Source organism: Scylla paramamosain, chromosome 20 (genome assembly GCF_035594125.1).
Source record: "Scylla paramamosain isolate STU-SP2022 chromosome 20, ASM3559412v1, whole genome shotgun sequence".
NCBI classification, from domain to species: Eukaryota; Metazoa; Arthropoda; class Malacostraca; order Decapoda; family Portunidae; genus Scylla; species Scylla paramamosain.
Genome location: NC_087170.1, coordinates 19,228,501 through 19,251,868, shown reverse-complemented (window position 1 = coordinate 19,251,868; position 23,368 = coordinate 19,228,501). Strand labels below are relative to the sequence as shown.

At 38.3% G+C, this 23,368-nt stretch overlaps 2 protein-coding genes across 5 annotated transcripts; one reads left to right on the top strand and one right to left on the bottom strand.

Moving 5' to 3' along the window:
- The first annotated feature begins 1 nt into the window (after nucleotide 1).
- On the top strand, nucleotides 2-3,782 carry LOC135110571 (U4/U6 small nuclear ribonucleoprotein Prp31-like). Its single transcript, XM_064023020.1, has 3 exons — nucleotides 2-261; nucleotides 1,949-2,999; nucleotides 3,208-3,782. The coding sequence occupies exons 1-3, from the start codon at nucleotides 174-176 to the stop codon at nucleotides 3,545-3,547; spliced, it is 1,479 nt and encodes a 492-aa protein (XP_063879090.1). The 5' UTR covers nucleotides 2-173; the 3' UTR covers nucleotides 3,548-3,782.
- A 1,059-nt stretch (nucleotides 3,783-4,841) lies between these two features.
- On the bottom strand, nucleotides 4,842-22,971 carry LOC135110565 (tetratricopeptide repeat protein 37-like). Of its 4 annotated transcripts, XM_064023013.1 has the most exons (26): nucleotides 22,588-22,971; nucleotides 22,342-22,406; nucleotides 21,721-21,787; nucleotides 20,313-20,403; nucleotides 19,880-19,981; nucleotides 18,843-18,976; nucleotides 18,146-18,344; nucleotides 17,610-17,826; nucleotides 16,980-17,126; nucleotides 15,939-16,195; nucleotides 15,394-15,597; nucleotides 14,960-15,229; nucleotides 14,634-14,794; nucleotides 13,993-14,128; nucleotides 13,323-13,516; nucleotides 12,934-13,122; nucleotides 12,425-12,660; nucleotides 11,877-12,061; nucleotides 11,421-11,632; nucleotides 11,213-11,333; nucleotides 9,682-9,835; nucleotides 8,915-9,068; nucleotides 8,333-8,507; nucleotides 7,966-8,190; nucleotides 7,439-7,603; nucleotides 4,842-6,789 (listed from the first exon to the last, which is right to left on the bottom strand). In XM_064023013.1, the coding sequence occupies exons 4-26, from the start codon at nucleotides 20,394-20,396 to the stop codon at nucleotides 6,685-6,687; spliced, it is 4,026 nt and encodes a 1,341-aa protein (XP_063879083.1). In that variant the 5' UTR covers nucleotides 20,397-20,403; nucleotides 21,721-21,787; nucleotides 22,342-22,406; nucleotides 22,588-22,971; the 3' UTR covers nucleotides 4,842-6,684. The 4 variants fall into 4 exon arrangements, with proteins under 4 accessions (XP_063879083.1, XP_063879082.1, XP_063879084.1 ...); XM_064023012.1 differs by having other exon boundaries at nucleotides 21,721-21,790; nucleotides 22,342-22,971; XM_064023014.1 differs by lacking the exon at nucleotides 21,721-21,787 and having other exon boundaries at nucleotides 20,313-20,400.
- Between the last annotated feature and the right edge of the window lie 397 nt (nucleotides 22,972-23,368).

The following is a 23,368-nucleotide window of genomic DNA, read 5'->3' as shown; positions in this document are numbered from 1 at the left end:
AGAGTCTGTTGCAAGTTGTGGGAATAACACAGTAAAACGCTTATGAATATACGGACGTGCGCAGGTTGCCGGGAGCGAGGCATCGCTGGAGACTTTGGTGGCAATGTTTACATTTGAGTCAGTCCAGGGAGGTTGAATATACTACCGTACTGCGACTCCTTCCCTCCTGAACCATGTCTTTAGCCGACGAACTCCTCAACGACTTCGAGGATGGAGAAGAAGAAGAGCTGCTGGCCACTGAATTGCAAGCCAGGGAAAATGGTGAGGGGGCTCTGAGAGCTTGATAAAGGGTTAGGGGCTCGTGTTTATATGAGGGAAATGTAAGAGTTTGGTAAGAGAGAGTGAGGGAGCTGTGAGAGTTGGTAAGGGGACTGAGAGTTTGGTGAGTTGGCCCAGACCATCTTGGCTTCCTTATGTCCCAGTGACACTGGTCGCTAACCTTGGCAAGAACTTATTAGAGTTGCTGGTGCAAATGTGAGGGGCAATGTTATTACAGAAGGCGAACTATGGCAGTGTGTATAGTGTAATGCCTTGGGTTTTGAAACATTTTGACTGGTCTAGACTAGAGCATTGAGGCTTAACCTATGATACAGGTAAATATTGTAAATAATAAATTTCTTTCCCTCATACTGGTAAATAATTTCATGTTTCAAGTTGGTTGACAAAGATATTTCTCTGGCAGATTTCAGTGGGGTTTTAAACATTCTGTCAACCATTTCCTCTCCAAATGCTGATTTGCAATGAAAGCACCTAGTAGATTAATACAAAACATGCTAAAATTAACCAGAAAAAACAAAAATTTCTTCCTCATAGATAACACAATGATAATATCACTGTTACCTTCACTACTCTCCCTCAAAAAGCAACAATTTGTGAAAAGAAGGAATAATCAGTTAATGCAAAACATGCCTAATTCTGTCAAAAGAAAAATACTTTTATCCTCAGAAAGACACACAATAATGTGTTGCTGTTCACAACTACACACTTTGATCACTTGTTGCAGAATGTTCCACTGGTCTCACACCATGGGACTGTAAGGTGTTAAACCAAATTTAACCAAACCTAACCCAACGTAATTAAAGCTGACCTAACTAAATCTAACCTAACCTAATCTAGCCACCATCTAGCTGTGAATAGTTTATAAAAAAAAATTACTGTCCTGATGGGGCAGCATTTCATTCACCCTTACCTTCCCTTTCTGGCCTTCTTGCAAGCTGCAGTCACCATGGCACCTCACACTCACAGTTGAAGTCTGTTCATGCAAGTCAGGGAATCTTGAGTAGTTTCATGAAATCAGGCAATACTCACACATAATGAGAAGTACATCCAGTGCATGTAGACATCTACCTCAAATTGCTTGAGATTCAGGCCACATCTTCCTTCTTTGACAAAATAAAGTGCTACGACTGGCTGAATTAATCCTTTTTTTTTTTTTTTTTTTTTTTTTTTTTTGCGTGGCATTGTCTTCATTCAAAGAAATCAAGCCATGTGATTTATTTGGCATTAGTGTACTGAGATAGATCACTCACTGGAGTGCAACATGCATGTATGAACACACTCAGTGGATAGTTGATGATTTAAAGTCAAGTGGGGCAGTGGGCATTAGTCTGGGGCCCTATGGATAAGATTTCAAAAATCGTTAGTGGCAATATGATAAATTTCTGATGCATATATATGGGGTTGAAAATACTCAAAATGAAAGGACCTAATTCCTGTCTGGTGAGACAGGGAAGATCTGCTGTTGTTCCTTGGACAAGGAATTTGATTTACATTATACCATGATACTGTATTAAGTATTCTTGGTAGATTGCAGTTTATTAAAATATATGTTTTTGTGCTCTGTGTACCTTTTTCTCTCATTTGTTATTATTGATTTATTTATTGAAATTTATTGTATTTGTTTATTCATTTTTCAATATATTATACATTATTTCTATTATTTGTTCAGGTGCCAAGGATGCATTCAGTGACGACTTCAAAGTGCCCTTGGCCAAGCCAGTGCTGCGGTCAGTGCGACAGGTGGCCAAGCTTTGGGACTCTCAGAAATTAAGGGACATTAAAGATCTCATAGAGAAGTATGCCTCCAAACTGAGGAAGGCAGAAGATCTACAAGGGCCTGTAGAAGGAGATCCAGAGTACAAGCTTATAGTTGAAGCAAACAATATTAATGTAGATATTGAAGATGAAATTGGCACCATACATAAATTTGTCAAGGAGAAATATGCTAAGAGATTCCCTGAACTGGAGTCCCTAGTAGTCAACCCCCTTGAATACCTTAATGCAGTACGAGAGCTGGGCAATGATGTGGATAAAATAAAAAACAGTGAAGCTCTAGCAATGATCCTGACACAGGCAACAATTATGGTGGTGAGTGTAACAGCATCCACCACCCAGGGCACTCTACTCACTGAGGAAGAGCTTGATGCCATTGAGGAGGCATGCAAAATGGCCCAGGATCTCAATACTACCAAGATTAGAATTCTTGAGTATGTGGAAAGCAGAATGAGCTTCATTGCTCCCAATCTTTCTTGTATAGTGGGAGCATCAACAGCAGCAAAACTGATGGGAGCAGCAGGGGGTCTCACTAATCTGTCCAAAATGCCAGCAAGTAATGTTCTACTAATTGGCAAACAGAAGAAAACAATGATTGGAATGGCACAGACATCAATGTTGCCACATGCAGGCTACATATATAATTGTGAAATCGTGCAAGAGGCTCCTACAGACCTGCGATCCAAGGCTGCCCGCATAGTGGCCTGCAAAGCAACCCTCGCCGCCAGAGTGGACAGCATGCATGGAAGTCCCAATGGTGCTCAAGGACTGCGCTTCAGGGAAGAAGTGGAGAAGAAACTGGACAAGCTTCAGGAACCTCCACCAGTGAAATCCATCAAACCTCTCCCTCAGCCTATTGATGCTCCTGGAAAGAAACGGGGTGGCCGTAGGGTTCTCAAAATGAAGGAACGTATGGCTGTCACAGATCTCCGCAAAGCCCAAAACAGGTTTGTTATTTTTTTGCATTTGAAATACTGCTATAGCCTGTAAAATAGCACATAGATAAATTATGCAAAAAGTTAATGGTGTTTGTGAATACTGTGTGTCCATAGTATATTTGTTTTGGATAAATTGTGATGTTAACTTTTGTACTCTACTGTTCTTAATTGTAATTTGAATATAGGATCATCTGTAACTGTTTTTTTCTTTTCTCAGGATGAACTTTGGTGAGATAGAGGAAGATGCATATCAAGATGACCTTGGTTACACGAGAGGAACCCTCGGGAAGGGTGGTGCTGGACGCATCCGTAAGATTACTGTAGATGAGAAGACAAGGGTGCGTCTATCCAAGACACTTCAAAAAGAGGTTCAGAGACAGTCCCTGGGTGGACAGACAACTGTGCGGCGGCAGGTTGCAGGTACAGCCTCCAGTGTGGCCTTCACACCCCTGCAGGGCCTGGAGATTGTCAATCCCCAGGCTGCTGAGAACAGCAACAGTGCAAATGGCAACAAATATTTCTCTAATGTATTGGGCTTCAAAAAAGTCAACAAATGAAACTGATGTAAATAAAATTGTTTATTTTAATTGTGCACTTTACAATGTACAGTGCTTTTCACACTACAGTCATGGTACAGACATTTGGCATCGTGTGTGTGTGTGTGTGTGTGTGTGTGTGTGTGTGTGTGTGTGTGTGTGTGTGTGTGTGTGTGTGTGTGTGTGTGTGTGTGTGAATTTAAGTATTTTGTAAATGAATCTTGCTCTGGTTACAAAAATAAAACTTTACTGGAAATAGTAAAGTAATCTGATCCTTTGGAACAGCAAAACCTTACTTCAGGTGCAGTAAATCCATCAGTTTCTGAACACCTTATGAATCACATTTGAGTACGAGATATTGATGACAGATAGCAACTGAATATCATTCTATGTATCCCAAACTGAAGAAAAATTATTGACGGGAGACATGATGAAGAGGTAAAGATTCTAGTGTGGTAGATAGCAACATGTTGCAAAGTGATATAAACACTTGGAGTTTTAAAGTAAGAAATTAAAGCATCCACATAACTGATGGTAGGAAGACCTAACAAAGGCACTTGTTCAGTTTGCCTGGACCTTGTCTTGCTCAAATTTTGCTCTGCTGTAACCTGTGTTCAAACCTAATTATGCCAAGCTCTTAACAAATAAAAAGACTACCTAGGCATGGTGTTACAAACAAATGACATGTATATAGGCATATATTCTTCCTGAAGTTATTAATATGTATTTGAAGAAAGTAATGTGCACCTCAAATAGCTGGTAACATCTTCAAATTACAAAAAAACTATAACAAACAAGGCAAAACATATTCTTGTACTTATTCCTATAATCTTATATATCATAACAACTTCAATATACAGTGCAAAATTTGAGTCATACCTGTGAATTCTAATCATCACTTGGAAAATATGAAAAATGGGCAAGGCTAAAAGGGCTTCTAAGCACCATCCTAGGAAGAATATAGAAGAGTGGGACAATAAAATGAAAGCACATAGTACAAATACAGTAGAGGATGGCAATCCTCACTTCTGGAAAAATAAGAGACTTCAGTTGTTGCTAATATCACCATAGCATTAACCCCTGTCATCTGGGCATTATGTTGTATGTTAAGTACAAATGAATTTTCAATATTTTTGCATTAAGCAGTAGCAGACTTCCAACCTTTGGATAACCACATCTTACTTAATCTATATATATATATATATATATATATATATATATATATATATATATATATATATATATATATATATATATATATATATATATATAGATTAAGTAAGATGTGGTTATCCAAAGGTTGGAAGTCTGCTACTGCTTAATGACTCAAATCATAATTTCTTCAGTTGTTTTGAAGCTGGTAGTGTCAAGACTATGTGCATGATAAACATAACATGGGTACCTAAATCTTACATATTTGGCAACTTGGTGACCTGAATGATGCCTTTACTGACTGAAAGCAATGCTAGCACCATGACTGGTTATGGAGTACATGAGTAAATTTGAACTGAACAAGATCTCCCCCCCAAAAAATTTTTTTTAAACTTATTTATAAACCAGGCTTAGATTCATCTTAAAGGGAGGTAACCTAGACATAACATCCTTTCTCATATTGTAGGAATAAAGATACAAAAGAAGTCCCCAGTCCACTCACTCTATTCCTTATAGTAGAATTTATTATACGAGTATAGAGGGAATTCAGAGACAATCTTCTTCCAGCTTGGCTGCAGAGTGTGATCAGACCTTATCCCTACCACAACAGAAACAAAACTAATAAAGACAAATATCTCTACTTGTAATTACCAACAAAAGGAAATAACCTGAACAAAACATGCACACGCACGCACACATGCACGCACGCACGCATGCACACACACACACACACACTGTATTACCTGGTTGTCTGCATTGAAGCATATTTTGGATAATGGAGTTAATGAGGATAATTACAGTATTCACTTTATGATGCAAGGATTTGACAACTAAAATTATCATCTAGCACTTTGAAACACCAATTCTGCATGGCAATGAATTTGATATCTTGCTTGCTGGCTGTAGAACAACTGATCACTTTGATGTTCCTGCTATGAGGCAATGAATAACTGACAAGGTGATCTGGAATAAATGTTGTAGTGACTAAAGTCTTGGATATGGTGATGGTGATGGAAGGCAGTGTTACACCCTATGTCAATAATAATTTACTCATTAAGACAACACAGGAAAGACTGCAGGTGTCATCTTAGGAGCCTTTACAGCCAGTTTGGAGGAGAGTGGTGAGCAGTATTATGATGCCCAATGCCTGGCAGGAAACATAGGTTATAAAAACATGGCATGCATTTCAACATGAGATGTTGCATGCAGGAAAGAAATTATTGTATAAATAATATAAAAATTTGCTTTAAATATTATAAGTTATCCTAACTGTGAATGCCACTATAAGTCATTACTTACATAGATTAATGCTAAATTCCTTTGTTCTCCTTTTCATGAATGCCATCTTGCAAAAAATAAATAAAAACAATAATAATAATTAATAATAAACAAATAAATAAATACATGAAAGAAATTTCTACAGTACAGTATGTCATTTACCTTATCAACATTACGTAAAAGAAAGCAGCTAGTCTAAACCAGAGAGAGAGAGAGAGAGAGAGAGAGAGAGAGAGAGAGAGAGAGAGAGAGAGAGAGAGAGAGAGAGAGAGAGAGAGAGAGAGAGAGAGAGAGAGAGAGAGAGAGAGAGAGAGAGAGAGAATAATCTATTAAAGGTTCTTCCTTGCGAACATAACTTATTTAATTTGATACCAGGTTGGGTTTGACAGTAATGTTTTACCATGTATGCAAAACTTTCTAGTAATGCAGTCTGGCCAAATACTAAACTTGAAAGACTGAAATTAAATGTTGTTATTACTCAGATATATTTTCCAGTACTTCAGGGATTTACTAGTTTAAGTGCAGACTGAAATAATCAGTCAATTTTTTTTTTTTTTTTGTAGTTACATGCAAACAATTAAATTTCTCAGAGAGGTTCACACGGACAACAAAAATTCTATAGACATGACAGAAGTGATTAGATATGTGTTAATATATGAATAACTGCATCAGAGTAAGTTCAAGCAACACTGTTCACAAAGAAAACATGAAGGGTAATATCACAGCCATTATGCAACATTTTCTATATTCGTTGCAAGAGTCTTGAGCCAAGAAGAAACACCTGGAGATGCCTTCTGAGACCATATGTGAGCCAGCTGACAGATGTTCTTGCTCTGATGGAAAAAACAGAGGAAAAAAGAAAAGTTACTTTCTTGAATATGTGACAAAAAATTATCTCATGTCTGGGCTAACTCCCTTTGCTCAAGTATCACATAAGAAAAATAATAGTAAAGAAATTGTATATGATAAGATTAGAAAATTAGAAGAGGAAGAAATTCCAAAGTTCAACAGTTACTGAAAAAAAAATATGAACAAATTATATAAACTATACTTTGCATTCATGGATTTGGAAGTGCTGTATGGCAGAGTAAACTGTAGAGCAATATAGAATATGGGAGGTCCCATAGCATAAGATAAAAGAGTGCCATTTTCACACAAAGCACAATACAAAATATTCTACCTAAGATTATCTAGTTGCACAACTAAATTTCAAATAGACAGAGCTGTGGATAAAATTAATTTAATTTAATAAAATTGAGGCATGTGAGTGCAAATCAATTAGTGTGTTCCATGCGGTGAAGCAACTAAAGGCCAACATGGCCATTTCCTTGAGAAAGATTTCTAAGAAAGACATATTAGTTCAACTAAAAAGACAGATATATAATTCAGTAGAAAAGTCAAGCTTAAAAACTATTTTCTTAATGGTATTTATGTTTCCCTAGCTCATATGATACACAGGTCACAAAATACTTTTCTCCATACTTGTGCACGTCCTGATACAACTTGGGCAGCAAGGAACATGGCCCATGCCTCAGGGGAGCCTGGACACATGAGGACAGCACGTTGGGCCTGTCGCAGACTTACTCCCTCCTTGCTCTTCTTGGCCCTCTCCAGCTCAATAGTGGCTAGTACACTTGTCACAGCATCCTGTTCATATGACTTTTCTTTAACACTGCTGATATTATTGTAACTCACCTATGGGACTATAATTCAATATGAAGTAAGGATGTATATGTATTATAATACTACATGTATGTATATATGATATAGTAGTATGGTCACTGTTGTAATATTCAGCTTAATGAGTCTACTGTAATTGTGAGCACTTAGTAGAGGAGAAAGGAAACTGAAATAAAAGATATTAATGAAGTGAATGAACATGAATTTCCACATAAAACTATTTCATTCTATATAGAAGATTGGAAATTCCATACAGGGTGGCCCAGACAAAGCACCACACACTCATACACACATAAAACTACCCTGCTAGAATGTAATCTTTGAAATACCTGAGCAATGGTTTTATGCAATCCTGCTGATTGTGTTAGCTTGGCTGCTGCTGAGGCACAGGCTGCAGCAGCAGTGGTGACAGTAATGATGTTGGCACCCCTTGACTGCTTGGTGCTGGGTAGGTGAGTGAGAAGGTGCTGAGCCAATGCCTGCCATAGAGGTGCACTGGATGGGTGCTGATGGATGGTTCGACTCAGTATACATTTGGCCTCCTTTATGTTGCCCTGAGAGAGAGGGAAGGATTCACTGCACCTCTACTTTAAATTTGAAGGTTAGAAATTGTGACATGCATGATAATTATTCTGGCACTGAATAAAAAATTTTTTAAAAAAATTGAAACATAAGCACTTGACAATGGAAATGTACTTTTGCTGTTGCCTCAGCAGCCCTCAAGAATGCTATGTTGTGGAGGTGTTCCTTGTTGTGTTGATGTGGAGTGAGCTCAGCTAACGCAGCATTAGTCAGCACAGCATCCCCCAGCACCAAGCCCAAGGCTGCCAAGACCAGCAGACCCCGCAGTGAAGCCCCCTGTAGCTGAGACCTGGCAGATATTCATAAAAATGTTACTGCCATCTTTACAGTATTAAGTATCACCATGCACACTGAATGAATTTTGAAATAAAGACAACCTACAAATATGTAGAATGAAGAAAAATTATTAAAAGAACTTGATCTCCAAGAGATATAAGTTTAAGGGAACCTGGAAAAATTGACTGATGGTGTTGGTGGAACAATGAATCACTAAAGCTTGAGCACTCCATATGATGAAATATGTGAGTGAAATAAGGATTTAGTAGACCAAAATTCTGTGTTTGCATACAAAAATTACATATTCTTTGCATTAAGATCCAGATTGTTATTAAAAGTTGTTAGTTGCAATAATGAAAATAAAGCACATGAATCTTGTGCTTCATTTCATTCAACATCAGAGTTCTCAGCCATTCTTACCCCTGGAAAAGCAACTTTTTAGCTTCTTCTGAATTCTGGAACTTGTACTGCAATGATGCCAAGGCAACAAGGATGTGAGATTTCTGGGAATCATCAGGAGCTAGCCAGTGGAGGGCAGCTGTGTACCCATTATATGCCTCTTCAAACTTTCCCGCTGAAATATATAGACATATGCTAATGAATGATGGTAGAGTTATTATTCATGAAAATAAAGCACAAAGCAGTGGAAATTTATTGAGTGGTATCCAATCATGCCATGGATGTCAGGATGAGGGTGGTAGATGCCTCCCCCACTGGGAATTTTTCCAGCAAATACAAGAAAATTGGGAAATGAGACTGACTATTGCTACCAAAAACTTAATGAGCCTCACAATTGATGTCTTGCCATGTTCCTATGACAACAAGCCAGTTGCTTTCTCACTGATGCTAATTGAAGTGAAAGTATTTTGATATATTATAAAACTGCATATATTCTACCTTGACTTTAGAATAGGTAATAATTTAATAATCACTAACTTATTGATTAATGAAGTATTTATATGAGTAATACATGAAGCTTTTTTGTACACAGAGATAGCAATACCCAACACCAATTACTTGCATTGCTCTTATACTCTTATGACAGAGGTGATATTACTCATTTACCAAGCCTCACATGGACCGAGACACTCACTGGGCCGAAACATGAGAAGTAGAATTTGTGAACACTGGATGATGAGTTAATCCAACATGAGTAAGCAACACAGTAAAGCAATGGAATCACAAACCTTTTAAGCTGGCCAGAGCAAGACCACACTGAGTAAAGTAGTCTGGTTGCTTGATGGCTGAGAAGTGCACCATGGCCTCTTCGGCTTTGCCCTGGGCAGTGAGGGTGCGACCTAAGTTGGCACGCACTCCATCCAACACATTCCCTGAGTCATCCTGGAAAAAATAAATGATGATAAAAGCAAATAAAAACAAAAGTTATGAAGCAAAACTATCCTTTAATATATAATGTGTTTACAAGTTACAAGTTAGATGATATTTAGATTTTTGAAGAAAACACAGAAAATCCATTTAAAAACTGATTCTTACTGACTTCAGTAATTATTTATATTACATGTGGATTTTGCCAAATACTTTAAGTCAATCCAGTTTTCCTAAACAACTTACATTCATCACAGTCATTTATGTCCATAAATGGCATGCAGTCCTTCCAACTTTGTGGTGAGCAGACAAGATGAAGAAATTAGTACTTAAATACAAACCAAGGCATGCAAATAGAAAAAATAAAATAAAATAAAAAAAGACTACAAAGGAATGCACCATGAGAAAGAGGATGTGTTATAGCTGAAGGAAATATATTTATTTCCAACAGGATGATGGTAAATGGTAATGGGTATTATTATCAATCTAAGTTTAAGAACCCACCTTAAAGAGTGGGTTTACTAGCAAGGATTTGGGGTCAATCAGGATCTGAACCCCTGGATCTGAGTGTTTATAATAAGTCTGCTCTGAGCACGGCTCAGACAGTTACTCAGCTTACTCTCTCTATTCCATGTGGACATTCTAACTACATACTCTGACTAGTCTCAGGCCTGTATACTGTTAGCTACTTAGTTAAATCCTAGGTCTGCATAACATCAAGTAAATTCCATGTATAATCTGGGCTTGGTATAGCACATGCCAATACCAAGTTCCCAAATGGCAGAGGAGAAAATGAAAAACTACTGTGCCAGTCTGAGCTGTATGCTTCAATGTGAATAAAAAATTATGAAAAGTAGAATTATTGAAAGCTGCTTGAAAGGAAGAGTGATGTTCTAAGTTTGAGTGAGACCCATCTGAGCAGTCAGGTACACTTGGGTACTGAAAGGGAGGTGAAGGTAATGCATATGTTTGGTGGGGCTGCATGAGAGCTATAAGGGAAAAAATAAGGAAGATGGGGGCAAATCTGATGCCTGACAGTGAGTGGAAATGCGTGACTGAAGATACCTGGGAGCGCACACAAGCCTATGCTTCATCCAGGGAACAAGGCCACAACTCCTCACCACGAGTTCTCTACCTATTTGGTGCTACATGAACAAGGCAAGCCCAAATCATCACTACCTAAATGAAGATTAAAAACCCATATCTTCAGGCTAAAAATTTAGTGTACTGACCATTATACTATTATATTGTATAATAAAAACAAAATAATTGACATTTTTAATTCACAGAGACATGTGCTCTAATGAAAATACTGATGCTGTCAACATGATTTACAGTGACTCATATTATTTAAAGAAAGTTTACATCCAAACAAAAGATCTAGATTCTTACCGGTGTTTGCTTCAAGGAACTGAGAGCCATTTCATATGCTCTTGTTGCTGACTCATAGAGTCCCATCATCTCCAGGGTTAAGCCTGCCATGTTGAGTCCAATGGCATCCTCCTCCACTGACCTAGAATATCCAGAAAATCAGTGTTTCTAAGCTTTAAACAAATTATTCAACATTCAATTAGCCTAACATTCAAAGCAACTGTCTTACCGGGTATAGAACATAGTGCAGTCAGTGGCTGGGGGTAGTGCCTGCTTAAGAGTGTCCTCTGTAGACCGCTGACCCTGCTTAGTACGGTCACAAGCCAGGTCTGTTACATGGTGGGAATATCCTATGCAGCTCTCCAGGTGGATGCCCAGTAAGGTGGTGTGGCGGAACAAATCAAACATTTCATAGTGACCAATGCTTTCAGCCACCAGTGCCTGAATATAGTGAGATACTGTCTCAATTTATCATGAGTTTGATCTTCATTGTTTACTTTACATGCATACTTGAAAGTGATATAATGAATACTAAAATCTTATTCAGTAAGCTGAAAGAATATCAATACATAACTAATATAAATATAAATATTTTATATTAAGATAATCAATTAACAAACACCTCAACTTTGTTTTGTCAATTTCCACTACAAGGCAGGTGGACCATGTGGTGGTTTGTGCTTACCTGGCCCACCCAGCAGGTGACATATGAAGGATCCAGGTTCTGTGCCTGAGAGAAAGCCTCGTGAGCCAGCTGAGTCTCACCATGGCTCAGGTAGAAGGCTCCAAGATTGGTCCATGATACAGCAGATGGCTGGCAGAGGCATGACTTGATGAGGGAATGCTGTGCCAGTGCATTGTTGCCAGACCCTGCAAGCAAACATCATCTCTCCTGAAGTACATTGAATTGGAAAAGTACAAAATGAATATTAAGACATATATTGTGAAATCTTGTCCAACACATACTGTGTGTGTGTGTGTGTGTGTGTGTGTGTGTGTGTGTGTGTGTGTGTGTGTGTGTGTGTGTGTGTGTGTGTGTGTGTGTGTGAGAGAGAGAGAGAGAGAGAGAGAGAGAGAGAGAGAGAGAGAGAGAGAGAGAGAGAGAGAGAGAGAGAGAGAGAGAGAGAGAGAGAGAGAGAGAGAGAGAGAGAGAGAGAGAGAGAGAGAGAGAGAGAGAGAGAGAGAGAGAGAGAGAGAGAGAGAGAGAGAGAGAGAGAAACCCTCTTGCCTTACATTTGTGGGAGGCCACAATGCCAAGGGAACTCCACATTTTGCTACTAGAAGGGTCAAGGGTGAGGCCTTTCTTAAGGGCCTGGATGGAGTGGCTCAGCAGGTCCCTGATGGTGGCCTCCTCTTTGGAACCTTCTGAGCTGCCCTCCTGGACTCTCGCCTGCAGATAGGTACTCAGTCCCAAGTCATGCCACAGCAATGCATCTTCTGGAGTCCCCTGTAGGGCCAGACCATAGCACCTGCATAGGGAACATAAGTCAATGCAATATTCCAAACTTATGAAAATCATCAAAAACTCCACTTCCTAATAAATCTAGTGAAAGGCTCAAATTCAAGAAAAATCTTTTAATCTGGCAGGTGCCAAGAAAGTATAATTACATCTAATGTAAGATACCATGTTGTAATTTAAGCTTATATATCCAGGTAGTACATATACTGAGAAAAGTCCACAATCAGTGAGTAATGTTAAGCTCATATATATACTGTGTGGGATACAAAAAGATAGGTCTCACCTGGTACCCATCTGTAGAACCTGTAACTTGGTTACCTCCACTACTTCATCCAGGTCTTGTATCTCTCTGTTGATCAACTTGGCAGGAAGTGTAAAGGGAGCAAGGGAAGGTGGCATTGGGTACAACATTAAGCAGGCATCTCCCATGAGCTTCCAGATGCAGGAGCAGTCTGGCTTCATGCTTGCTGCCCTGTAATAGCACATGTAATTAACAAAATGTAAAGCAGTAATTAAGAAAATGTAAATCATCAGACAAATACTATAAAATTATCACATATATAGATTCATCATTTTACATCTGCAGTACACATATAATGACTTCCAAGAAGTGGGCAAAATTGGTTACATATCTGTAAAAAGTTATTAAGCAGAAGAAATACTGCATCACACCTTATAAGACAGAAAATGGCTTGGGTACATGCATCCTTGACATTGGACATGAAGAACTGTTCCTGGTGCTTTCTGGCACTAGCTAGGAGGGCCTCTGCCAATCCCACAAGAGACACAACTCTCACTGGTCTCATGGGCTCCCATTTCAGCACGGCCTCAAAGTCCTCCACAGACTGCAGGTTCTCTCCCACAATCTTCAGTGAAATAATAAAACTAATGATATGAAGAAATATAATTATGTATATTTATTCTTAGCATTCTACAACTAAACACCATTCATTCATTCATTCCTAAGCTAAAAATGCTAACAAAAAAAAATAAAAATAAAAATAAATAAGACACTGGTTCTCACATGAAATTATAATTCTAAGACATTAAATCAAAAGTTTTCTTTTATTTTCTTACTCAAGCAAATAAAAAAAGAGATAGAGGACACTTTTGTAACAATCTGCAAACTCTTGAACAGAATAAAAGTAAAGTATGAAAAACTCCTGTTAAGGGAAGAGAATAAGAATAAAAACAAGTAAATTTACTGTGAATCCACTGGGCCAAGGGGTTTTCAGTGGACTTGAGTTGGTAGAAATCCTAAAGAATTTATCAATTCATTCTGCAAAAGCATTCCAGGGATGTTGATATAATATAAAAAAAAAAGCCAAAGGAAGATACTTGCTTGTTTGATGTGAGCAATCTGGTAGCGTGGGTAGACAGCAGTAACATTGAGTTGAGAGGCATATGTGAAGACTTTGAGGGCTGCAGTGTGAGCACCCCGGGCCAGGTATGCATCTCCAAGGCACTCATAACTAGGACTGCAAAGAAGGATTCATGAATTGTGTTAGTAACGGGAAGATGACAATTACTGAATGAATTATCTTATTCATTTAGCTCACATACTATCAGGGCCACATCTTTAGCTCACACTGGTTCTCACATGAAATTATAATTCTAAGACATTAAATTAAAAGTTTTATCTTTTATTTTCTTACTCAAGCACATAAAAAAAAGAGACAGAGGACACTTTTGTAACAATCTGCAAATTCTTGAACAGAATAAAAGTAAAGAAAAACTCCTGTTAAGGGAAGAGAATAAGAATATACAGAAGAGCCAAGAAGTGGCTCTTCTGAATATCCTGAATAACACAAAAAAAAACAGCTTCCCTCAAAATATACACAAATTTGGAATAAGCTTAACAAGAAGGTATTATCATCAATGTGTGTGTAAAAAAAAATAAATAAACAAAAAAGGATAAATACAGCTATGGAGATAGAACCAAGTGTAAGTAAGCTCCTGCAAAATGCAAGTAAGTATACATACCCATCATCTGGATTGATGGTGAGGGCACACTGAAAGGCTTGGATGGCTGGATCATGGTTCTGGAGGGCCAAGTGGTGCAGCCCCAACCTGAGCCACGCCCAGCCACATGAGGCTCGCCCACCTTCCCTTGTCACTCGTTGCAGAAGTTGGATATTTGCTTCCTGTGAATCAGACATAAGGGCCACTGAGGAGTATTCTGATGAAGGTTCTAAGGGCAATATCACACAAGAGAGTGTTCTCAGGGAACAGAATCAGGAAAAGAGACAATACCATAATTCCCACCAACAAGATCAACTCACAACATGAAGTTTTGAGAATGCACTTACGTATTTTCCTAAGATCCTGTAAAGATCTGACAAAGCTGCTCCAACATCATCATCACTTGGGCTGAGGGACAGAGCCTTCTCATAGCACTTAAGAGCCTTATCCATGTTGTCCTCGTGGCGGAAGAAATGGCCCAGGTACAAAAAGGCACGGGCCAACTTAGGGTTCAATTTCCCTGCTCTCATGCAGCAGATCTGAGCATGCTTCATCTCTCCAGTCTCAAAGTAGATCTGACCCAACTCCAGGTGACCCTCAGCAAATCCAGGCTCTTCCTATAAAGATTAATGCAGTTAAGTGTAAGGGTTCCATTATGCTGTTAAACCAACCTAATACTTTTCATACCACAAACATGCCTTTTAACTCTCTATCATCCATAGGATAACAAGTAAGAATGTAATGAAAAGAAATAGATACTTTAGCTCTCCCTCACACTAACCATCACTATCTCCTCCAGTAGCTGCTTGGCCTGCTGCTTCTCTCCCTCAGCATGCAGCAAGGTGGCTGAGAGGAATTTGAGCTGATAACTTGACCCAAAGATGTCTTCCAGCTCCTTCAGAACTTCACTGGCTATGTCAAACTCCAGGAGCTTTATTCTTGATCTGACTAACAGCAGCCCACAGTCTATATCAGTTTTGTAAAACTGTTGAGAAGAAAAATGGACCTCTGAGAACTATCCATGTACATAATAAAAAGCAAATTTATATTATAAGAATATTAAAAGAACATAAATGTCTGTAAAACAAATAACACTTAGCAATAATGCAAACATACAAACATGAATATATAATTTTATCATAGAGCACTAGTAAAGCATATCAAGTCATCACAAATATCAACACATTCTCAAAGGAATGTTCATAAGATATAATCCACTAAGAGAGTAAAACATAAACCATATAAGGAACTATACTTGCTACATAACAATAAGACATTTTGAGTAATAGAAGAACAATTTCACTGTTCTTATTTTATCCTTCTCACCTCCTCTAGCATGGTGACTGCCTGCTTCAGGTGGTTCTTGTGACCCATGTGCACCAGTGCCCGGGCTTGCATTAACCTCAGCTGAGTCCCATAGGCTTGGGGATCTTCTCCTCTAGGTATTGTAGGGGTATTGTCACTAGAGAGGATGGCCAGAGATTTCCTACAGGATGTTTCAACTCCAGGCCAGTCACTGCTCCTCTCTTGGATGGAACGCAACAACTCCCACCCTATCAGATTGTTCTTAACATTGTCAGCTCCTGCAGCCAAATGAAGGCAAGTTATTCATCAGTCACAGTTATCTAAATTTTATCGCCATCAATTATTTTCTACACTATGCAGACTTGTGATCAATGTTCAAGAGAAGAAGGATATTTGAAGGAAAATAAGTAACTCAGTGATTATCCGTCTATTCAAGCAACATTAAAAATCAGAACCTCAAACTTTTATATTTCCACAATATTGCATGCCAGTCTAGGTCTATTTTAGAGTTATTCTGGAATATTCCTCATATCTGTGACAATAATACATATAAGAAACAAGTCTTACAGTCCTAAAGTATGAGGACATATGATAATATGTAATGCAAAACCTGGGCAGTGAAAAATTACATTTCCAAGTGTAAGTGGATGGAAGTGAGGATGGTGAATGAAAAGGCAGAAATTTTAACAGTGGAGTTTTAAGAGATGCAAGAAAATCTGGAATGAAGTGATCTACAAACATTAGTGAATAAAGCCAAGACCTGCAAATACACATGGAGCCTTTTAAACTGATGATTATAGTACTGAGCTGATAAAGTGATTTTCAATAAGTCTACTCTTGTAGTTGGGAGCATATGCAAATGTATAGCAGACATAAGGTCAGTCTCAAATGATGAAGTGGGGGAATCTGCACCATAATTTAAGTCTCTCTCTCTCTCTCTCTCTCTCTCTCTCTCTCTCTCTCTCTGGAAATGTGAATACTATACGTTATCCATCACTAATGATTTCATGGAAAATGTTGAAGAAAATTATCAAGCTTAATAATCCCTTTCCACACACTCACCGAGCCTCAGGTGTGCCTTGGCCTCCACCAGCCTGCCTTCTTGGCTGTAAATCATTCCTTGTGCCAGATTGCCCCAAGGGGAGGTCTTATTGATGCTCAGCAGTCTTGTTATATACACATTGGTTTCCTCTTGGCTAAGTGGGAACTCTGAAAAGCATGAAAGAAAGCAAACCTTTTAAAGAGCTCGTCATTTTCAGTCCGGTGTTACCAATGGCCTCTGGTATACAGATGGCAGTGAAAAGACTAAACACAGAAAATAATAAAAAGATCACACTCCAATCCTTTCTAAAAATACCTTAAACTGTCATTGTCTTATTTTTACGTGAGCATTATCTTGCATCCCTTGTACTTCTATGCTTGCTTCCTTTTCTACAATTATACTCCCTAAATAAGTAATAAACAAATTTCTGACACATAAGAAAACTTTCATAATTCTACCTCCATGTGACCTAAGGGTAAATCAAATATTTACAATAACTCACTTTTAACATAATATGATGATCTGTGATAAGTATTGTATAATAAACATTATAGGATTCTGAAATATCATACAAGTTAGTTCCTGTTTAAAGCCCTTATATACATCATCTCTTCAAGTAAAATGCTCCTCTACATAAAAGAACTACTCACCCTGTTCTTCACACGGGTAAGCATTCAACTCTACAAATATGCGGCAGATCCACTCCAAAGGCAGGTAGGTGGGAAAAATCTTGGCCATGTTCTGGGCTGCCAACACTAGCTTGGTCCGCTGGCCAGTGCGGTACAGAAGCCGCAAGTAGTTCTGGTAGTTGGTTTCATTCTCACCTAACACAGAATCATTCAGGCTGTGTTCTAAGGCTTCTTGTAGCTGGTAGTGAAAAAAATTCTATATTCACATATATTCTTATATTATTTCTTGAAGTTAGTCAAACGTGCAAATCCACACAAATCAAAAGATTATCTGCATCAGCATCAGCCTTTGTAATTGCACTGCAGGAAACATACCTCCTGCAAATGATTGGGAAGGTGATGGTAAGTTAATACTATGCTATACTGGCTCAGGCTTATGGTGTCTTGGCAGAAGTAACACACAATATCATTTCTCTCATGAAAATTAAATGAATGAGGTCAAGATATGACCATGAATGCATTAAAGACTGTTATTATTATGCTTTGCTAACACATACCTTTGGAATATCTTCTTTGGGTAAATTAGTGACTGCTGTGAGGGTTTGTGCAAGACTTCGCCATGCTTCTGTTATCCTCTTCTCTCCTGTAAGCCTGTCCACCAGCGTTCTGAGGATGCCAGCTGCACCCATGGGGTCATCATTATCTAGGTGCAGTTTGGCCAACTTACGGAAAGTGCTGTCCACTTTTTCTTCATCACTGCCATGATAACAAAAGGATGACTGGTGTAGATGTGGCAGAAAAAATGAATAACAAATGCTTATTAACCATCTGTACTCTATCTTTCCTCATGCTGTGATTAAAGTTTGTATTACATTTGTCATCTACCCTCCCCTCTCCTTTCTATTTGCTGGAACACACACACACATCATCCTGGCTTCATGACTTGTGCAAGGTATATAAAAAAAAATGGCTTGGTAATTTTCCATACCTCAATCCTATACAAAATGTGTGCCATCAGATAATGGAATAATAAATAAAAAACAGATTATTTACAACATATGTGAAGGCTTGCACCCACTCTGTAAGACTTTTACTCACTTCCCATGCAGTTAACTAACTACAGCACCACAAATGAATCAATACTCCAATTCATTAACTTCACTCCTTAACACCTCTACTAACTTGTCACTATTGCTTAACTAAACCCTCCACTAACTCTGCACTCTCCACACATTTTGTAAACCCTCTACTTACTCCTTCACAAAGTCAATCAGTCTAGTGTAGATAATGATATACTCGTCCTTTGTGGAAACATGTGGCTGCTTCTCACAGAGCACAGCCAATCCTTGCCAAGCTACAGGACTGTCTGGCTCTATCTGTGTTGCCATCTGCAAATTTCAGTGATGGTAAAAGGTCTCATTTGCACTTATTCTTTGTTTTCTCACCTAACACTGTCCATATATAACATTCCTAATAGTCCATATATATATTCCTAACACAGTCCATAAGCAACATTTCTAACATAGTTCATGTACAACATTCCTAACGGTCCATATACAACATTCTTAACACTGTCCATTTGTAACATTTCTAACAATCCATATACAGCATTCTTAACAGTCCATTAGCAACATTCCTAACACTGTCCATTAGCAACATTCCTAACACTCCATTAACAACATTCCTAACACTATCCATTAGCAACATTCCTAACACTGTCCATTAGCAATATTCCTATCACTGTCCATTAGCAACATTCCTAACACTGTCGATTAGCAACATATATATGGATGACAACAGATCAAACTGACATTACTCAACTAATTTAGTTATTCTACAGATAAATATCTCTTTCCTCAGAAATAAAATCCCTTGTTTTATATGTTCTGCAATAGTTGCCCATAACAATGATATAAGTTATCTAGTTCATTGCAAAACGAAAGTACCGAGTAATTGGTGTCACTTTACAAACATGTGAGATACAGCAGGGTCTCCTCATGGCTCACTGTCTGGTCACATTTACTAAATAGTATACAATATTTTCAAACACAAGCATTCCTAAAATTCAGACTTTCACTGTCTTTACAACACAATTTATAAGCAACAGATTTAAGACACAGCAAGTTTATTTGCTGTAATTTCTCTTTTAAATATATTTTTCTAAAGTCACTTACATGTTTTTACTAATCTGTTGAATAAAAAAATATTTACATTAAAAAAAAAAAATTTCATTAGATTTATCAATGTTCAACTGCAATGTATCTATAGTTATCATACAGATAGGTAGTTACCATAAGGGCCTTCTTGGAATCCTCATACTTGCCAAGCTCCTGACATGCTCGGCCAAAGAACAGCAAAGCATTGTAGTTTTTACGGTCATGTTTCAAAGCAATCTGCCGGAAGGAAATGGGTTGAATCAAATATGGTGTAATAAGATCCCATTAGAAAATCACATTATTTGAGGATTAAGGAGTGCTTGTTGTGTTGAGATAACTGCAAGAGCATTAAAAAATCATGGGGAATACTAAAGGAAGGGTGGTCAGCCAGTTTTTATCAAAGTATAGCTTAAGAGTTAAAAATTAAAAATTGTGTCATTGACATTTAATTAGTTTGCTCCACCATCATAAGTTTTATATTTATAAAACAAGTATGATATGACATGACTGTTTCCCAGGCCATCTGCCACTTCCCCTTACGTCCAACATTGAAACATTTGACACTTACCTTACAGTATTTGGAGACAGCTTCGAAGTCATTATCCTTCATGGCCTTTTTGGCCTCCTTTAATGCATTTCTGACTTCTGACATTGTCCTGCTAAAAAGACAATCAAAATACACATTACTTCATGAACTCTTAAAATAAAGAATCTTGTAACAATCATACAGTTAAGGGTTACCAAACACCTTCTAAACATTAAAATCTTTAAACAATAACAAGATTATTTCTAAATATGCTCACCTATTCCATCAGAATACATTATGAAATAGGTAATGATTCAGTATCATGAACAAACTGGTTACCAATATAATATTGACTTTGGGCAATACATTTGGTTTCCCCAACCTGAAACCAGTTTCCCACCAGATTCCAACTTTGTTATGCATTGGGAGGGAAATAAGAAAAAAAGAAAAAGAAAACAACTGTATAAACATAGAATTTTGCAGACAACTAGAACATCAGATGATTTTTACTTTTGATTTTTCCATATAATACTACGTGGATCTGAGTACTGTATGGTCTCAATTTGGATAATCTTACCAATTGCTGCTTCTCAAGGAGCAGCTAAATTACATGCATATGGTAATGAATACTCAACGTACAACATGTGTGTGTAGGTTTTGTTTTGGGGTCATGCATGGTTATGTTAGTGACACGATACGTCTTGCACTGAATCATAAATTCAAGTCTATGCCAATGAGGCTTGCTTGAAGGGATACATTGTAATGCATGTATTAGTATGTTGGTTTCTAGTATGGAATGGCACATGCTCTCTTGTATCTCTTTAGTTAAACCAGAGAGAGCTGTCCTTTTTAATGACGTATCAGAATGCCATTAAACATCATTTACTTCTGGCCAATACGTCAATTATTTTTGGCCAATCACCAGGCGTATATGTGGCACTCACAGTAGTCATCCGGCTAACTGCAAGGGTACCCAGTGCCACAATGGCAGCTAAGTGTAGCGGATGTAAATTTAAATGCCAGAATTTTATTGTGCTGTTCCATAAGCAAGACAACCTGGGTGTGCATTTCTTTAAGATCACATGGTGTGTTGCCAAAATCAATCAAATGCTGATTACTCAGTGGTGTCAGCATCCTTTGAGGATGAGAAAGAGGTCAACCAACCACACCCTGGACCTTCCACTTCCTATTAAGGTATATGGTTAGGTTAGTGTCTTTCAGGGAGATCCAGGGAGGACAAAGTCCCCTGGTTAGGTTAATGTCTTTGAGAGGGTGTCAAGGGGGAGGCAACACTGTTCCCTGGTTAGCTTAGTATCCTTAAGGGATGGTCTGTGGGGTGAACCCCCCCTCCTCCAGTTAGTTATGTTAGTGTCCTTAAGGATGCCCCCATGGTTAAGTTAGGTTAGGCCAAAAACGTTCCAGTTTTCAAAATATAGCATCTCATTCTTACTTTTTGATGAACGTCCAAATTTGGCATCCCTCACCCTATAACCTTGCTTTCCCACCAGGTTCCCAAGCTTCTTGAGGATAGCAAGGGAGGAAAAGAAAACAGGATGTATTGTGTTAAACTGTAATTTTATTCGAATTGGCATGATAGTGACTTCAAAGGGTTAGGATAGCGTAACGTATGGAGGCGGATATTCTCTGTTTATCGACTAATTTCGGGGGGATTTTCCCCAAAAGCGGTGTTTTCTCCTTGAACTTTTGGTGTTTTGCAAATCCGGCCTACATTGGTCTCCCCCACCCTAAAGCCCCGCTTTCCCACCAGGCCCCCAAGCTTACTTGTCCTCGAGAGAGGCGGCAATATAATACATAAAGAGCCGCTAGTGGTAAGATTTACCCTAAATATCAATAATGCTCTGTGGTCTCATTGCAAAACCCGAGTCTTGTTTCTTGTTGTCTGCCTCACCACCAACATATTGTATACATTCCACATAAATATCAAATGACTGCTCACGTTTTGTCAGTAAAAGCAAAAATGAATACTTCTTCTTTGCAGGAATACTTAAATACCTGAACATGTGACCTTAGAGGCAGGGTATGTGAAGTTATAAAATAGACCAACACTCACCACAGGCACCGCACCGTCTGGCGCCTCCCTTCAGTTCTCACGTCAAGTCGTCAACACTGTCTGGTCTGAAAGTAATCTTAATCTTGATGAAGCGAATTTATTTTGTAGGAAATAGTCCCTCTTATTTCATGCACATAAAATCTATAATATATCTCAATAATACTGACTAAACCACGGCGTTAAATGCATTTGGACACTTGAAAAATGTGTGCGTGTGTGTGTGTGTGTGTGTAGAGAGATTGTCACCTTGGGTAGATAGGTGATGTGCGCCTTAGTCTGGCCCACAGGTGGGGAATGCGTTACGTGAGTCCTGCTTGATTGTAACTATATAGGTCCCGTGGTGGGCAATCTGTTGAGTGGGGTGAGAGACATCGATATCTCGGCATATATCTGGATGCTACTAGATACTTCCGTCCATGCGTACAAAACCTGTATAATACTCGTACCTCCACTGCACGCCTAAATATTATGCGGTCGCTAACTAGTCTTGATGGAGAGGGAGGTTTTAAGAATGATTTGAAAATAAGCACAAGGCCAAGAAGGTCAAGCAGAAGGCTGAGAATCTTTGTTATAAGGGGTGTCCGCATCCGCATTCGCATCCTCGATAGGAACATCCACAGTTTTTAACATCTGCATCTGCGTCCACATCCACAGTTCTGATAAATTAAAAATCCGCATCCGCATCCGCATCCGCGTTTGTGATTAAATAAATATTCACATCTGCACCGCACCACAGAGGATGTGGCGGATATATGTTATACATTACTGGCTACAGAACTTGGAAAGTTGAAGGAAATTTATTAATGCATATTTACTTAGTTACCTACTAAATTTACACATTTTCTTAATTTCCTTTCAAATTTATACAACTTAATGTGTAAAGAGTTTAGCGGAAGGGAAGGAGGGTGATAATTTTACAGTGACTACGTATGTATCATGTAAGTATATAAAAGTGTGTATATATGTATTATGCAATAATACCGTATATACTATATGTAATAGCAGAACTACTATAGCTCAAACATAC

Bases quoted from the DNA above. Each gene is read 5' to 3' on its own strand.
- LOC135110571 (XM_064023020.1), top strand. From the start codon at position 174: ATGTCTTTAGCCGACGAACTCCTCAACGACTTCGAGGATGGAGAAGAA. The intron at 262-1,948 runs GTGAGGGGGCTC...TTATTTGTTCAG, and splicing joins ATTGCAAGCCAGGGAAAATG to GTGCCAAGGATGCATTCAGT. The intron at 3,000-3,207 runs GTTTGTTATTTT...TTCTTTTCTCAG, and splicing joins CTCCGCAAAGCCCAAAACAG to GATGAACTTTGGTGAGATAG.
- LOC135110565 (XM_064023012.1), bottom strand. From the start codon at position 20,396: ATGTCAGAAGTCAGAAATGCATTAAAGGAGGCCAAAAAGGCCATGAAG. The intron at 18,345-18,842 runs GTAAGTAGAGGG...TTATCATGGCAG, and splicing joins CTGATTGACTTTGTGAAGGA to TGATGAAGAAAAAGTGGACA. The intron at 15,230-15,393 runs GTTAGTGTGAGG...TAATCTTTATAG, and splicing joins TACTGGAGGAGATAGTGATG to GAAGAGCCTGGATTTGCTGA.